This window comes from Leuciscus leuciscus, assembly GCF_965113295.1.
Source record: "Leuciscus leuciscus genome assembly, chromosome: 18".
NCBI lineage: Eukaryota > Metazoa > Chordata > Actinopteri > Cypriniformes > Leuciscidae > Leuciscus > Leuciscus leuciscus.
In genome coordinates this window covers 4,954,197-4,972,556 of record NC_138742.1, presented here as the reverse complement: position 1 = coordinate 4,972,556, position 18,360 = coordinate 4,954,197, and the positions used below count along the sequence as shown (strand labels likewise).

Sequence of the window (18,360 nt, the reverse complement as noted above, 5' to 3'; positions counted from 1 at the left end):
AAACCACAAGCACAATTCCTGCTTTACACTCAAGTTGCAGTTCTAAAACACACTTTTTTCAAAACACTACACACAATTCTCTGCTTTTGGCACAAACTTCATGCAGAAAATCTCTTGTTTTCACAAGGAACACACTGCCATTAAAATATGCACTCTGACTCATCACATGGGCAAACACCCGTCACACAGTTTTACAATTAGCAATCAGAGCTTTAGCATAAAAGGGCAACAGGTGAGCTCTTCAATGGAGCAATGGATGCCAACATTGAATTTAGTTTTATTTACTGTAACTGTATACAGTCAATTCTTCTGTTGTTTTGTATGTAGACCACTGTATGTACAACTTTGTATAGGTTGTGATGTACACTCTGTACATTGTTCTTGTGGGAAAAATAAAATATATTTGTTACCGTGTATTTGTGTGTTCTGAGTATAAAAACGTCCATCCATCTTCTTCCGCTTATCCGGGGCCGGGTTGTGGGGGCAGCAGTCTAAGCAGGGAAGCCCAGACCTCCCTCTCCCTGCACACTTCCTCCAGCTCTTCCGGGGGGACACCGAGGCGTTCCCAGGCCAGCCGGGAGACATAGTCCCTCCAGCGTGTCCTAGGTCTTCCCCGGGGCCTCCTCCCGGTGGGACATGCCCGGAACACCTTCCCGGGAAGGCGACCAGGAGGCATCCGGAAAAGATGCCAGAGCCACCTCAGCTGGCCCCTCTCGATGTGGAGGAGCAGTGGCTCTACTCTGAGCTCCTCCTGAGTGACCGAGCTTCTAACTCTAATAGGGATCTCCCAGCTGGTCCAGTGTTCCACGACCGGGACGAAAACCGCACTGTTCCTCCTGGATCCGAGGTTCTACTATCGGCCGTGTTCTCCTCTCCAGTACCATGGCATAGACTTTCCCGGGGAGGCTGAGAAGTGTGATCCCACTATAGTTGGAGCACACCCTCCGGTCCCCCTTCTTAAAATGAGGGACCACCACCCCGGTCTGCCAGTCCAAAGGCACTGTCCCCGACCGCCACACGATGTTGCAGAGGCGTGTCAGCCAAGACAGCCCCACAACATCCAGAGACTTGAGGTACTCGGGGCGGATCTCATCCACCCCCGGTGCCTTGCCACCGAGGAGTTTCTTGACTACCTCGGTGACTTCAGCTTGGGTGATGGATGAGTCCACCTCCGAACCCCCAGCCTCTGCTTCCTCAATGGAAGACGTGACGGTGGGATTGAGGAGATCCTCGAAGTATTCCGTCCACCGTCCGATGACATCCCCAGTCGAGGTCAACAGCTGCCCACCTCCACTGAAAACAGCATTGGTAGGGAACTGCTTCCCCTCCTGAGGCGCCGGACAGTTTGCCAGAATCTCTTCGAGGCCGACCGGTAGTCTTTCTCCATGGCCTCACCGAACTCCTCCCAGGCCCGATTTTTTGCCTCCACAACCACCCGGGCTGCAGTCCGCTTGGCCTGTCGGTACTCGTCAGTTGCCTCAGGAGTCCCACAAGCCAGCCAGGCCTGATAGGACTCCTTCTTCAGCTTTACGGCATCCCCTACTTCCGGTGTCCACCACCGGGTTCAGGGATTGCCGCCTCGAAAGGGACTGGAGACCTTACGGCCACAGCTCCGAGTGGCCGCGTCGACAATGGAGGTGGAGAACATGGTCCAATCGGACTCCATATCTCCAGTCTCCCTCGGGATCCGGTCGAAGCTCTGCTGGAGATGGAAGTTAAAGATCCCTCTGACAGGGGATTCGGCCAAAAGTTCCCAACAGACCCTCACAGTACGTTTGGGTCTGCGGAGTCTGTGCAGCTTCTTCCCCCGCCATCGGATCCAACTCACCTCCAGGTGGTGATCAGTTGACAGCTCCGCCCCTCTCTTCACCCAAGTGTCCAAGACATACGGCCGGAGGTCAGATGAAACGACCACAAAGTCGATCATTGACCTCCGGCCTAGGGTGTCCTGGTGCCATGTGCACTGATGGGCACCCTTATGCATGAACATCAAGGAGTGTGGTTCCAGAGCCCAAGCCGTGCGTGGAGGTGATCCCGACTATCTCTAGTCGGTACCGCTCAACCTCCCGCACAATCTCAGGCTCCTTCCCCGCCAGAGAGGTGACGTTCCACGTCCCTAGAGCTAGTTTCCGTGTCCAGGGATCGGCCCCTTACAGTCCCTCCTGTAGGTGGTGAGCCCTCGGGAGGGCGGCCCCACGTCGCTCTTTCGGGCTGAGCCCGGCCAGACCCCATGGGGGGAGGCCCGGCCACCAGGCGCTCGTATACGAGCCCCAACCCTGGGCCTGGCTCCAGGGTGGGGCCCCGGCTGCGCCATGCCGGGCGACGTCACGGTCCTTGGATTTATCTTCATCATAAGGGGTTTCTGAACCACTCTTAGTCTGACCCATCGCCTAGGACCTGTTTGCCTTGGGAGACCCTACCGGGGCATATAGCCCCAGACAACATAGCTCCTAGGGTCCTTCGGGTACTCAAACCCCTCCACCACGGTAAGGTGGCAGTTCAAGGAGGGGAGTATAAAACGTTACGTTATATAAAAACAACATGCTCAAATATTTTACAACACACTTATGTACTGTCTGTAGTAAGTGTAACACTGAAAAAAAAAAAGGCCCAAGTCATTATGATGAATGGAGAAGGTGTTTTCCATTCATCATAGTGTTTTACATTGAGCACATCAGTGTTCAACTGGTTCTTATAAATGTCTATTCATATGATGGTTTGTGTGTGTCATTTGAAAACAAAATACCATTTTGAGAAGAAATAACATTGTTTTGAATGTAAAGTTAAAGTGAATATTTGACCGCGGGGGCTGTGAGATTTGAAACGCGGAAAAAACAAACACGGTGTTACAGTTCTTTTCAACTGCTTAGGCTACACACACTTTGGATATATCATACAGTTATTCAAAACCTAAAGCTCTTCTTTCATAAGCTCTATGTACATTTCTGCACAGGATTGAAAGTAATTGGCAGAGAGATGTTGAAAAATTCACAGAAACACAAAAGCAAGATTAAAACCAAACTTTATTTTTTTTTTTACTGTAAGCGTTTGTGGTTGTGAATACAGTATTACACAGTCCGAAAAACCTATAACTTGACCTTTGACCTATTTATAGGCCTACTCTAAATGGTTGGCCATGATTGGTTGGTGTTTAGTAAAACAATGAGTGTTTGCACATGTGAGGAGTGTGAGTCTGATGAATTAGAGTGGCATTTTGATAGGTTGGGTTTAAAAAAAAGAAATCAAATACTTCCTGTTAGATTTTTGTGTTACATGGAGAATTGTGTTGTGGTTTGCAAAAAGTATTTTCTGAAATTGAAAACAGGCCAAGAATTTGTGTATGGTTTTGCAGATTTGGTGTGTGGTTATGGTGTTTGAGTGTCAGATTTCAGAAATTGTGTAAACAGTGGAGCAGAAGAGCAAAAAAAAAAAAAAAAATGAAGGGTGGCAACTAGGCTTTGTATTGTATATGTGAAAAAAAGTTATACTGGTTATGAGGGACATGTTTATTTTCATAAATTTCTGATGCTCAGAGAGGGCGAATAGTAAATCCTGAACTATCAGCCAAACCAACTGAAAGATGAAGGCTGTAATACTAACTTTAGATAAGAAAGTATCAAAGTGTCAGGGCTCGACATTAAGCCTTGTCTTGTGCTTGTCACCTAATCGATGTTTACACATTTATCCTCCAGCGCACCTCCTAACCCCGGACGTCTCGTCCCCTGTGAACACTATCATCACTTGTGAATAAGACCTCTAGTGCTCCACTAACCCGCTGTGCATCAGTAACCAGACAGACTCCAGACAATGCCTCTGAATACGCTTTAATCACGTCTGGGAGGATCTCACACATTTCAGAGAGAATCCCCCCAGCAAAAAGAGTACAAGAGTTTAGATAGGAAAGGCACATAGGAAAGGTAACATGACATTACTCATCATCATACCATTTTTCTTGGGAGTGTCAGCGATAAAAGAGAAGCACGGCTGCTTCAGTTATCTCTTTGGAAGCGCTCCATCCCGCATTAGAGCCATAGCCATCCCAGTCGAATCCCGCAAAGTCCCCACACTGCCTTGGGGCCGCCTCAGGAAAGTGTCCACCTCCACCAATACAGAACTGCAACAATATGAGGACATTACTAACAAGACACGCCTAGGCACTTCTTAATGACATTGGTGCAGTTGATTTATTTTCATTGTAAATGTATTACTATCAATTTTACAATCCAGAATATTTTCTCACATGTTCAGTGTTGCAGCCGGTTGGTTTGACACCTGAACAAAGAGCCATGGCTGCCCTTTCAGTATTGAAGACTCTGAATGAGATGAATCCAGGCAGAAAATTTGCTGGGGAAATACACAGAATATATCAGTGATGATAATCATAGATCAATGATGATATGTCCATGAATACATGATATGGCTTTCATTCATTAAACTGACTGGATCTCAACAATGATCACTCTTAATAATACACAGATTTATGACACTGATACGGTCAACTGATGATTAAAAGTATGGAAAATATTGGCTCACGGGGTGTTGCCAGGCTGTTGCTGAAAATAATGATTTGTTTTTTAAAAGACTTGCCTGCTTAAATAAAGGATAAATTAAAGCCACACCGCGGAACTTTTGCGGGCGCTAGGGGCGCTAGACCTGTAACTTTCACGTCTAGCGCCCCTAGAGGCCACAAGCGCCGCAGCACTGTCGCAAAAGTCTGCTCCATGAGTATATCAGAGCCTATGGTCACGTGATGGCCGTAAAGCGATACGTTCTCCAGGTCACATGACCTGGCCAACGACGGTCCGTCTTCTCCAAACTTACATAGGCGGTATTTCAAGAGGGCAGCCCCGCTCGGAGCATTAATAGTGTCAAACGCTGTATATTGGCCTGAGGAATCATTTAAAATAACTTGTATGCGTCAACTCTTTAGGTCACAAAGTCCACGGTGTGGCTTTAAAAGTCATACTTCTTGCATTGGGACCATAGAGATTTTTGTTGTAATCCGCATTTCCATTATCATACACGATTGGAATAACAGGTCCATTATCAGTGATGCACGTCCCTATTCCAAACCTCACAGGGAATTTCTAAAAAAATAAAAAAAATAAAATAAAAAAAAGTGTTATTGTAATTTCACAAAAAACAAACAATTTCTGTGAATGTTTCAAACCCTTTAGATAAGTTTCTGACCTTGAATAAATAATAAAGGTTTCCTCCATGGAGAGTTAAGAAGTGATTCTCAGTGTGGTGTCGCAGGATGGAGGACGCGGTCCAGGATTCCACCTCCATATTATTAGGAACGTGCCACACGGACACATCTTGTGCTGGAATGTCAAAGTATCCAGGATTCTGGGATAGAAAGGAGACTATCGTTTCAGATTCTACAAAAACATCCTTGGATCATTATACTCGTGTCCTTTCTGTTCCTTCTATTTAACTATTGCTGTAAAACCATAAATGTAATAAAAAATACCTTATAATCATCACTTGTAGAGGCATCTACATTTCCAAATGTGACTGTGTTTGCCCATGTCCCCTCACCATCAGGCCGGTTCGGTTCACTGCCCTGCTGACTAGACCAGCGATCACCAACCGTACACTTTCCGTACATGTTGTTTTCATGAACACTGGCAACCAGCGTCCAGCCTCCGCCCGCAGTGGTCATATCACAGAAGGTCTGGTAAAGCACCCCTCTGGAGGAGTTCAGATAGTACAGGCCGTCTGCGTGAACAGAGCATTCCTGAGTCACTTCAGTGCAGTTCTGGCTTAAGATCAAACATTAACATAAAATGAGCGTACCTTCATTAACCTGATACTTTTTCTGAAGTTCTTTGCAGCTTCGAGCAGCATATGCTCTCCCAAGATTGATATCAGCGTTATTAATATATGGTGCTTCGTGGTAATCCGCTGCAATGTAGGACAAAGATGTAGTGGAATATATTGTAATAAATTTTCGACATTTTAAGAAATTCATTTCAATCAAAAAAATTCTTACTCACAAACGGTTACACTTGCAGTCTCACAGAGCCATACAGTCAGTGACAGACTGAAAATGAGCCCGAAAAACTTAAGAAACATAGTCTGCAAGCAAAAGGAGAAAAGTTTTCCACAATTACACTCAACACCACAAAGCTGAAATGCTTATGTTACTGGTTCCATGTTTCTGTGAAAGACTGCTTACTAAAAGCATTAGGCTACTGATATGAAGACGTTTCATTTGTATGGGCAAAGAATTCTTACGTTTCTCTCCTCAGATTTGACGAGCACTGTCAAGGCTTTTGGATTCTGGGTGAGTCAGATAATAAAGTTCAGGAATACTTTCTTAGCATATTTATACTTTCTCAGGAGTGAAATTGTCAGTGTTGGGTTTCTGTTGAGTCCTGTCTGTCTTTATTAGTTCATTTGTATCACCTGTGTCTAGTTAATTATCCGTATCACCTGTGTTCTGTCAATCAGTGTTTCATCAGGCTGGTATTAAAATAATTTTTTTTTAAAATTATTAGTAGTAGTGTTATTATACTTTATTATATTATTATTTATACCTTTCTTATATTATTACATTTATACAATTATATTGAACTCTGCTGGCCATTGAGAGGACACTGGTCAAGTCACTGGGAAATACGCCTAGTTGGTACGACAGGAGCAAAGTGACACATGTCTGATGCGATAAAGTCACTCCACCTGTTTCTACTACAAATTAAAAGTCACTACATAGCAATTGCTTTTTAAAGACAAAATGGTCTGGCTTTTAGTAATACTTATTTATAATAATAATTTTGTATGATTTAGATATTATTTATATAATTATTATACCCTTAATTGATCACACATGTACAATTTCAGTTTATCAATTATTAATATGCACAGTTTAAATGAATAATATAAAGGTAATATAAATCAATAAAGATTCTAATTTAGAATAATAAAATTAAAGCTATAAAATAATGGTTTTAACTGTGTTTTATTTTTTACTTCGACCAACCTAATGACTGTAACCAGTAAAATCCGTCAGAATTATAATTGGGACTGTTGTACGGATCTTCCCGACTCAGATGACTCCACTCGGCTAGTAGCGAGCCTGTGAACACTATCATCACTTGTGAATAAGACCTCTAGTGCTCCACTAACTCTGTGCATCAGTAACCAGACAGACTCCAGACAATGCCTTTGAATATGCTTTAATCACGGCTGGGAGGATCTCACACATTTCAGAGTTTAGATAGGAAAGGTACATAGGAAAGGTAACATGACATTACTCATCATCATCACACCATTTTTCTCTAATATGATTGGTTCAATATATGTGCAATTTCAGCAACTCCCTGTAACAGACATCTGTTCCTATCAAAGCTAATTTATATCTACCTAAAACATAAGGTTGTTAGTTTGTTGATTACTCAATATATCATGGGGCGATTATATTTCAATATCTGTCTAGCTGTGTCCATATTTTTTTCTGTTTGGCCCAAGTGCTGGGGACATTTCATTTTCAAAAGAATATAAAATAAATCCTGCAAGAAAAAGAAATGTTAGTAATGATTAATTAAAATATTAATCCACAATATAAATGTATTCATAAAACCTTGTCAAAGTATCTTGTAGACTAGAAGTTAAACTAAAGTAATTTTTTTATCTGATGTCTGAATAGTAGAATTGACAACCACTGGATATATATCGTAAAGAAATACATTTGAGCAAATAATTGTGTAAAATTCAGGTGTTAATCAATGTGGAAAATCTTAGAAAGAAGGAAAGGATGCTGGTGATTTTAGATTGATGGGAGTGTCAGCGATAAAAGAGAAGCACGGCTGCTTCAGTTATCTCTTTGGAAGCGCTCCATCCCGCATTAGAGCCATAGCCATCCCAGTCGAATCCCGCAAAGTCCCCACACTGCCTTGGGGCCGCCTCAGGAAAGTGTCCACCTCCGCCAATACAGAACTGCAACAATATGAGGACATTACTAACAACAAGACACGCCTAGGCACTTCTTACAATGACATTGATGCAGTTGATTTATTTTCATTGTAAATGTATTACTATCAATTTTACAATCCAGAATATTATTTTTCCTCACATGTTCAGTGTTGCAGGCGGTTGGTTTGACACCTGAACAAAGAGCCATGGCTGCCCTTTCATTATTGAAGACTCTGAATGAGATGAATCCAGGCAGAAAAATTGCTGGGGAAATGCACAGAATATATCAGTGATGATAATCATAGATCAGTGATGATTTGTCCATGAACACATGACATGGCTTTCATTCATTAAAGTGACTGGATCTCAACAATCATGATCACTTAATAATGGACAGATTTATGATACTGATACTGTCAACTGATGAAGCCACTGTATTAAAAAATATTGGGAAAATATTGGCTCACGGGGTGTTGCCAGGTTGTTGCTGTAAATAATAATTTGTTTTTAAGTGACTTGCCTGCTTAAATAAAGGATAAATAAAAAAAAGAGTCATACTTCTTGAATTGGGACCATAGAGATTTTTGTTGTAATCCGCATTTCCATTATCATACACGATTGGAATAACAGGTCCATTATCAGTGATGCACGTCCCTATTCCAAACCTCACAGGGAATTTCTGGAAAAAAAACAGTTATTGTAATTCCACGCTGGAAAAAAAATCTGTGAATGTTTCAAACCCAAAAATGGTGTTGAAGTTTATCTGACCTTGAATAAATTGTAAAGGTTTCCCCCGTGGAGAGTTAAGAAGTGATTCTCAGTGTGGTATCGCAGGATGGAGGACGCGGTCCAGGATTCCACCTCCATATTATTAGGAACGTGCCACACGGACACATCTTGTGCTGGAATGTCAAAGTAGCCGGGATTCTGGGACAGAAAGGAGACTATCGTTTCAGATTCTACAAAAACATCCTTTGATCATTATGTGTCATTTCTGTTCCTTCTATTTAACTATTGCTGTAAAACTATAAATGTAATAAAAATACCTTATAATCATCACTTGTAGAGGCCTCTGCAGTTCCAAATGTGACTGTGTTTGCCCATGTCCCCTCACCATCAGGCCGGTTCGGTTCACTGCCCTGCTGACTAGACCAGCGATCACCAACGGTACACTTTCCGTACATGTTGTTTTCATGAACACTGGCAACCAGCGTCCAGCCTCCGCCCGCAGTGGTCATATCACAGAAGGTCTGGTAAAGCACCCCTCTGGAGGAGTTCAGATAGTACAGGCCGTCTGCGTGAACAGAGCATTCCTGAGTCACTTCAGTGCAGTTCTGGCTTAAGATCAAACATTAACATAAAATGAGCGTACCTTCATTAACCTGATACTTTTTCTTAAGTTCTTTGCAGCTTCGAGCAGCATATGCTCTCTCAAGATTGATATCAGCGGTATTAATATGTGATGCTTCTTGCTGATCCACTGCAATGTAAGACAAAGATGTAGTGGAATATATTGTAATAAAAAATTAGATTTTCAACATTTTAAGATAAATTCATTTCAATTAAAAAAATTCTTACTTACAAACTAATACACTTGCAGTCTCACAGAGCCATACATTCAGTGACAGACTGAAAATGATCCCAAAAAACTTTTTTGTAAGAAACATAGTCTGCAAACAAAAGGAGAAAAGTTTTCCACAATTACACTCAACACCACAAAGCTGAAATTCTTATGTTACTGGTTCCATGTTTCTGTGAAAGACTGTAAAAGAAGCTTACTAAAAGCATTAGGCTATTGATATTTTGATATTTTATTTGTATGGCAAAATAATTCTTACGTTTGTTTCTTGTCTTGTGTTTCTCTCCTCAGATTTGACGAGCACTGTCAAGGCTTTTGGATTCTGGGTGAGTCAGATAATAAAGCTCAGGCACACTTTCTTAGCATATTTATACTTTCTCAGGAGTGGAATGAAGGATACCTGAGTCTAAGTTGAATTTGGTAAATAAGGAAAATAAGGGAAACCTGAGCCTAAGCAAAACACGTGGATGTGTAAAAGAGGAAGTTTTTCTGCTTTGGCTAAGAAAATAACATTTGAATAAGTTCACAACTAAATTAGGTAAGACATTGATATTGATCTTTCATCAGGCTGTTACTGAATTAAGAAAATAAATTAACTAAATTAAAACTACCCTGTAAAAAGTTAAACTATTATTTACTCCATTTTTTTGGTGAAACATTTTTACACTAAAAAAAATGGAGTAAATTTTAAAGCTGTGAAATCAATACTGTATGAATTGAGTAAATGCAAGTAAAAAATTAAGTAAATCTGAATAACTGCATCTCGTACATTAACAAATAAAATTGAGTAGAAATAATTTAACATTTAAACATTTGAAAAACAATTTTTATGATTAATATTAACTGTTTTTATTTATGAGTGATATTAACTTTTTTATTTTCTCTAAACCTTTGTAAAATAGTATTCCATACAACCACCAGTATACATGTCATTGGCCTTTATTGTCAATGAGTACAGCAATACAGTTTTTAACGTATATCATCATTTAACAAACATTTTATAAGTAAAAATTAAATATTTAAACATTCAGGTAGCTTAATTCAAGTGTAATCAACCAGACTGTTATCCAGTATCCACCGGATCAGCGCTGGTTCTAGTGCCGGAGACAGACTCGCGCTCTGCGGGTGAACTTCGAACTTTAGACCGCCGTCCTGCGTTTCACTCATAGCCGAAATATACTGCGAGCGACTGACTCCATAACCTGCCAATAAACAAAAAGTGACAGTGATATTCATTATCATTAGGAATAAAGTCGTGTGTTTATGCAAAGCGTTTCAATCACCAGAAAGACAGGCGCGACTCTCGTTTAGGCGTCACATTACGCCTCTGTACGTTGTTTTGCATTAAATAAAATGATTTAAAGCACAGTAATGATTTTATAGATAAAATAAAACATACACAAACCTGAATTTCACAGAGGAAATGCACCAATTCTGCGACGTTGAGAAGAGAACTGTTGTTCTGGATACTGAAGAGAATTCAAACAGCCCGCCCTTACTCAACCGTCGTCACGTCAGAGGGTGGGGGAGGGGTGCATTGTTTTAATTGAGTAACCTTACTCAATTTCTTAAGAGTGTGTTAAATATATTAATAATATTGATTTGAATTAAGTAATATTTTTGTTTCTTGAAACAGATCAGTTTAATTCAACATTCTCAAATATTTTGATAGAAATTTCACAAATATATTAAGTGTATTATAAAGAAATAATTGGTTAGTCAAATACTAAATCATTTTATTGAAAAAAAAAACTTAAATACATTTTTAGATCAAATTAACTGTTGGATTTTTACTCAATTATTTTGTTATGTTTAACTCAAACAATCAAGTAGCCTAAACGATATTCAGAGAATTTATTAAGTTAATAAAGTAAAACATTTCTGTAATATTTACTAAGCCACAGAATTATTTTTTACAGTGTATGGTTTAAAACAACTTAAGTCCGGTTTGTCCGACCAATCTGTATGTCACACTTTTGAAATGATGCCACCCTGTACGAATCAGTTGGGGATGACTCGCAACGTGTAGCCAAAAATACACCTTTGTCATACATGATGAAATATCAATTTAGGTGTTAACTTATTCAAATGTTATTTTCTTAGCCAAAGCGGATTAGATAAAACATGTATATTGATATTTCATCGTGTATGACAAAGGTGTATTTTTGGCTACACGTTGCGAGTCATCCCCAACTGATTCGTACAGGGTGGCATCATTTCAAAAGTGTGACATACAGATTGGTCGGACAAACCGGACTTAAGTTGTTTTAAACCATAGTTTTAATCTAGTTAATTTAATTTATTTTCTTAATTCAGGTGTGAACTTTTTCAAATAGTTATCAAATAGGTGTTTGTCCTCGTAGAATGTGAAACTGAGAAGGAAGAACAAGAATAAGTTAGATTAATCTCTTTTTTTCACATACACATCTCTGCTACAAATGAACACTTTAAGTTTTTTGTACATCTGTATAGATATATCCATATATCCATCCCTCATCCAATCATCCTTCTATTATAGATCAATATATGAAAGGGCTGCACAGTTTTGCAATAAATAAACAAATAAAATCATCAAATATTGTAATTGCTATTGAATTATATTTGTGTGTGGCAGCTGCATGCAAAATTATTATTATTAATAATAACAGTAATAATAAAATCGAGCTCAAAATCACAATTTTAAAGGGTTTATTGCATGAAAAACAAGCTTTTTAATAAAAAACAAGTGATCAATTCATATGCAGGCACGTGCACAGGTAGGGCCTTTTTGGTGCTGGTGTCCCTATGTCTGTCTGTTTTACAAATATTTAGCCAATGAAAGTTCTTAAAAAGAGCTTGTGTAAATCTTGTTCATCCTCAAACTGTCAGTAAACTGATATCTATCTTGACTGATTGAACTGAAGCTTTGCAAGGGTAAACAAAGATCTTGTTGTTTCAATAAGTACTAAACACTCTGTGTATAAAGGCTCATATTTGATTTATTTGATGTCTGACTGAGACATGTGGGACCTGAGAGAGAGGTCTAGCATTTGCCATCTAGTCATAACCAATACATGGCCTACACTTAAATAGCCTGTGCATTAGCATTTCATCTTTTATAAAATGAGATTTTGGCCAAATATATTTTACAACAGGAAAAACTGAGCGCCCATAGCTACAACAAACTAGTTTGTAACCTGTTGATGAAAATGTAATGTGATGCCGCCGGCGCCGTTTTAATGACGGACAAAATGCACATTTGCACACATTCACTGGTCAAAAACCCCGTGCATTTGAGTTTGACTTTTGTAAAATGTTAAAAATATATTGATAAGTAATACAAAAACATATAGGCCAAATTTACCATCGGAAAATCATAAGAAATCATATTCTGGGGGTTTAAATTGCTGGGGTCAAATTGACCCCAGTGGGTAAAAAATTTTGGTAGATTTGAGGGTAACAGGAGGGTTAAGTCAAAGCTTTAAGATGTTTTATATAGGCTAGCGATGGGCAGATCGAGGCTGAAACAGTTTAACCAAATGTGCCGTATAAAAACCGACACCCGTCTCCACGGTGACCCCTAGTGGACTTGTTTTTATTTATTTATTCTTGTGTTGTTTTAATGTGTTGAGTTTTTAACATCTGTCTGACAACTACATGAGCTTGTTTTTTTTTAACATTTATCTCCTCATTGTGAATAAGGTTATTTTGGTCATGGAAAAAATTATATTAATTAAAGAAATCTATCTATCTATCTATCTGTCTGTCTGTCTGTCTGTCTATTAATGTGTCACTATATCTATCCTATCAGTCAATAGCCTATATGTAAACTTAAATCTAGTCTAAATACTAAACTAACCAAATCGCACTGTAAATGTAGCCTAAATATATCGCAAAAAATCCGCTATCTCAAAATCTCTCTACTCTCACAAAACCCACGAGGTGAAGATGCGTTAACTTCACTTTAAAACGTTATTCCATCTTATTACTAGCTTACTAGCTTCTTTCACTTGAGACTTCTGGCTAAGGTCAAGCAATACATGCTACGCAAAGACTTTGAAAGAGTCATACATGCTTTTATTACGTCGCGATTAGACTACTGTAACTCTTTGTATGCCGGATTGGAGCAGTCATCACTTCGACGGCTACAGTTAGTGCAGAACGCAGCAGCTCGACTTTTAACCGGGACCAAAAAACGTGAACACATTACACCGGTAATGGCCTCACTTCACTGGCTTCCTGTTTGTTTTAGAATTCAATTTAAAATTGCATTAATTGTTTTTAAAATCTTAAATGGGTTGTCGCCTTCATATTTGACGGAGCTTCTACATGTCCACACACCTGTTAAAGTACTGAGGTCTTCCGACCAGATGCTCCTTGATGTGCCCAGATCTAGACTAAAAAACAAAGGTGACAGAGCGTTTGCAGTGGCTGCTCCTAATATCTGGAATAGTCAACCAATTTATGTAAGGAAAGCTCAGACTATTGAAATATTCAAGTCCTTGCTTAAGACGCATTATTATGCTTTGGCTTTCGATTCTAGTTGAGCTTTGATATCTTGACCTGTTGGTTATTTTGTTTGTAGCCTACTTTGTGTGATATTTTCTGTATAATAATTTGTTTTTGTTTCTTTGTTGGATTTTGTGAAGCACTTTGATCAATTATGATTGTTTTGAATGTGCTATATAAATAAAATTGAACTGAACTGAACTTATTAGATTAAATGCATTTGTTCGATTTTACTTTCAATAAAACATTTGCTATATGTTTGTAAAAGGTGTATTTATGCATGTTTGGCCTGAGTGTTTGTTGCATACACTGTTCTGAACAGCAGGGGTCAGTCGGCGAAAATGATTCGAAACAATGAATCTTTTTGCGAGCGGTTCAATTGATTCGAAGCTTAGTTTCTCCCATCACTACTCGACAGACTGAACCACGGGGAGGAGTCGGATCCAGATCCAACTCCTCCCACCTTACATATGCCTAAACCTACCCATCTTCACCCCCTGATCCCTAAACCCACCCCTAAACCTACCAATCTCCACCCCTTAGATCTGGATCCAACTCCGCCCCCCGGATCTCATGTACTGCATTGAGGTGCTACTGGAAATTTCCACTTCGAAGAAGGTGGAGCCTCCGAGCACACATATATATTATGACATGCCTAGACAATAGACATTCATCTCAGAATAAACGATGATAGTAGAAAGATGTTTACCGGCCGGAGCGATCAGCCTTTTTACCATTTTTCCGGAGACTATTTCGCTGTTTCTAATTGTTTAGAGTTGCAACAGGAAAGGGCTGTTTCTCCCAAAAGCATCTAGAGCTAGTTAAACGCTAGAGACTATTGATTGCAATTATTCTACGATCAAATAGGCTTTACGATGCTTTTGGGGAAGCGCAGCCCAGGCCGTTTGTGACGCACTTTTAAAAGGTAAGATGAGACGTTTGAAGAACACGTTTATATATTCTCAACGTCTGAATCAAATTAACTTGTGTAAAGCATGTATAGTTGATTATTGCTCTCTAAATTAGTAGATTTTGGGGACGTTATCAGAAGATTAGGTGGATAAAGTACGTTAGCTAACATAAAACCACGATCAGCCTCATTCTATTAATGCGGATTTATCCACCGTTGTGTAAAAAGAAAAGGTTCTAAAACGGGGGTTAAATCACAGTGAGGCGTGTGATATGATATCCTTCTTATAAATTTTATTTATTTATTTATTTATTTATTAAAATTATTTATTTCTTATAAATAAATGTCCCAAAAAAAATAAAATTCCTTATTGTAAGAGCATATTGCTACAAATTTAGAGTAAGCAAAACCGTTTGGGTGGAGTTTAGGCATTGAGATTCGGTTGACTATCTGTATATCATGTTTCAGCTGAGCTGGATCCTGAAGACTGAAGCTGTGACCTCAGCTCTGTCTGTGGATTTTTCAAGCTTTTCCAGGCTCTTTTTATTTTGTTTTGAATAAAACCTTTTATAAACTTCCCAGTGTTGGTCTTTGTGAAAAAGTGCAGATACACCTATGGTATTTAAATTGCTCCTGCTGACTTGAGCAAAGCTCATTTTCTCCTCTGTGTCAGTGGGAATAGTACATTCATACTGCTTTCTCTGGATCCTGGATCCTCCTCATGCAGGACTGCAAACCATAGTGGAGACCACAAGAACAACATGGCGGAAAGAGCAGGCAAAAATGCTTAACATAGTTTGTTCGAAATGTAATCCATTGTTATAAATCATTGAAAATGTATATATATATATTTGTGTGTGTGTATAAACAAATGTTTTTGATAAAGACTTGGAGATATCATGTATTAATTTATATAGTGTAAGTGCAAGGGATACATAATTAAATTTCACTTGTTTGCAGTGGATTTTAGACAACCTGTCACCTGCAGGTCTCCTGTCTTTGTGAAACCAGTGTGAACACGACATGATTAAGTTTAAGAACATAAAAAAAAAATAAAAAAAAGTAACGTTAGCCTGAAATATGTTATACAAGGCAGGCAACGCTGGTTGACCACACTAATCGTCTATTAGCAGATCTTTATTTTATTTTTAAACAAAAGAAAAAAATATTGATATACCTCTCAGTGAAGAACAAAAAACATTTTTTTTATACTTTTTTTATTGAACTTCCAAATTACAGAATTCAATATCAAGTTCTTGGCACATTTCTTTTACACATTTTCACATTTTGTAAGTATAACTTGAAACACAACAATAATTTAGACCGAAAAAGAACTTATATCTGCGCCATGAGAGACTCCAGCCGCCATTTGCTCTCAACACTCAACGGTCTTTTCTTTTTGTCGATTCTCATTTGAGTAAACTGAGATGACGCCACTCTGGCGACTCTGGGTACTTTGTGATTGGCTTCCACTGGGGTAGGGTTTTGCTCTGATTGGATGGGGTTGTTTTACATGAAACAGCCTGTGTCATCTGACTCTGACTCTCGAATTTTAGATAATCGAGAACCACCAAAGCAGACAAACCTTGTCGAAGGCAGCTATACACACTAAAATGTGTTGTTTTCTCTTCGGAAACATTCAATGTCGCAAGTAAGTAAATGATTTTACCACACACTAATCTGTTTTACATAACAAACGCAGTAGATATTTATTTTATAAAAATATGACCTGTAAAAATCTAAGTGTGAAAATGTACACGTTGACGCAGACTAACATATTAAGGAACGCGTATCGAAATTTGGGCTTTTAAGATCGGAACCCTGTCCAAATGGGACACTTCATATTCACTTTCGGTCTTGTGGACAATGGGCGGGCACGCGCATAGTCATTTTTCAGAAGGGTTCACTTTGCTGTGGAGAATGAGATGCATTCTCTATGCGCTCTTTTGCCAAGCTCGATTTTGTGGGCGGAGTTTTTTATTGAAACCAACGTTGGAGGGACCGTGAGGCAACATTTCGGCCAGCTGACAGCTAACCAGCCTCATAAACTTGCTCCTCTGAGTGACGGATGAATTCGTAAAACTTCCTCAGTTACTAAAGTTTGTCAAACGAATAACTAAAGTATGTTACAGCTCTGAACATTATGGCAGAAAAATCAATAAGAATTGCAATTTTCTTATGTTTTATCCTGTGCCCGTTCAGTGGCATAGCCGCTGCACCCGACGAGATCGCTCCTTCGAAAGGTAGGCTAAGAGAATTGTCTTTATAATTTGCTTGCTATTTACAGATTTTTAATAATAAACGTTTAATTAAGTGTTCAAAAAAAATCCTCATTCATTGATTTAAAGGGGTACTCCACTTTAAAATGAAAATTATGTCATCATATACTCACCCTCATGTTGTTTTAATATGGAACGCCGTTGGGGACAATACCTATTATATGCAACGCGTGAAATTTGGACGCATTAACACGCACAGTTTGTACGCGTCTTTTTGGTCCGTGTAAACGCGAACGTTTTGTACGTCTAAACGCGAAGTTTTTTGTCATGTTATTTAAAGACACGATCGTTTGTATCGCCTTAACGCAACATTTTTGGCCGTGTATTTTTTGTTACGTGTTTCTAGACGAACGTTTTCGTCGTGTAAACATGACATTTTTGAACGTGTAATATTTCTGAGTCTTATTTGATGTGCGACATACAAATGTTTCTGTTTTAGTTAAACTGGTGATAATTTAGAGTCAATGATTAAATACATTCAATGACTGAATGAATTAACATTATATACTTTTGTAACGTTAAAGGAATTTGTCCTGTAGGAAAAGTGAGTGGTCTCTGTGATCCAACGACCATATTTCCCCTCTGGTTAATGCATTCGAGGTGTCTATTTGGACCACTGCAAATAGCCTACTTGTTGGCAGAACTAATTACACTAGGCCAGTCTACCCTATATGTGGAAAAAGTCACCTCTTTAGTCAGCGATTTCTGTGGCGTAACGTGTAAAGGGAGACCGGGGTTCTATTCCCACTGACAGCGCTTTTTTTTATATAACTTTACAGTTATTAAACGCATTTGTTTTCAATAAAAATGATTTTACTTAAAATTCATTTTAATTCATAGAAGTTACATTTAGGGTAAGGTTAGGGGTAGCTCTAGTCTTTAATATCTCAATAAGTTGCCATGATTTTAATATTGTTTTATAAATCTAATAATCTACTGTCAGTTATATTGCAGGATGTTTAATGCACAACAATACTGATGAGCAAATAGTAACGTTATCTGTCACTATTTATAAGTAAATAGCATCTAAATGTCTGAATCCACAACTGTTGCTATTTACACTTGGACTTGGACTGGCTGCCCCACAGTTTACGTGGTCCGCCTGCTGTAGTGATTCTGTAATGTTTATGTGTCGTATGATTGTGTCTGTGTTTAAATGTTGAATAAAGATTTGTAAATTGTCATAG

At 39.0% G+C, this 18,360-nt stretch overlaps 2 protein-coding genes and 1 long non-coding RNA gene across 4 annotated transcripts; 1 reads left to right on the top strand and 2 right to left on the bottom strand.

Moving 5' to 3' along the window:
- Window positions 1–3,808: 3,808 nt before the first annotated feature.
- On the bottom strand, window positions 3,809–6,159 carry LOC309480265 (intelectin-like; the record flags this gene model as incomplete). Its single annotated transcript, XM_082144677.1, has 8 exons — window positions 3,809–4,114; window positions 4,241–4,344; window positions 4,967–5,087; window positions 5,191–5,349; window positions 5,474–5,721; window positions 5,800–5,907; window positions 6,000–6,081; window positions 6,151–6,159. The coding sequence occupies 8 exons, from the start codon at window positions 6,157–6,159 to the stop codon at window positions 3,962–3,964; spliced, it is 984 nt and encodes a 327-aa protein (XP_082000803.1). The 3' UTR covers window positions 3,809–3,961.
- Window positions 6,160–7,165: 1,006 nt separating this feature from the next.
- On the bottom strand, window positions 7,166–9,867 carry LOC309480946 (intelectin-like). Its single transcript, XM_082145706.1, has 8 exons — window positions 9,756–9,867; window positions 9,500–9,587; window positions 9,290–9,397; window positions 8,964–9,211; window positions 8,686–8,844; window positions 8,476–8,596; window positions 8,078–8,181; window positions 7,166–7,941 (listed from the first exon to the last, which is right to left on the bottom strand). Exons 2-8 carry the CDS (start codon window positions 9,582–9,584, stop codon window positions 7,789–7,791), a joined length of 978 nt encoding a protein of 325 aa, XP_082001832.1. The 5' UTR covers window positions 9,585–9,587; window positions 9,756–9,867; the 3' UTR covers window positions 7,166–7,788.
- A 4,743-nt stretch (window positions 9,868–14,610) lies between these two features.
- Window positions 14,611–18,360, top strand: LOC309481015. Of its 2 annotated transcripts, none has more exons than XR_014199838.1 (2): window positions 14,611–14,909; window positions 16,451–18,360. It is a non-coding gene; the product is annotated as an uncharacterized lncRNA (long non-coding RNA). The 2 variants fall into 2 exon arrangements; XR_014199839.1 differs by lacking the exon at window positions 16,451–18,360 and adding an exon at window positions 15,363–15,472.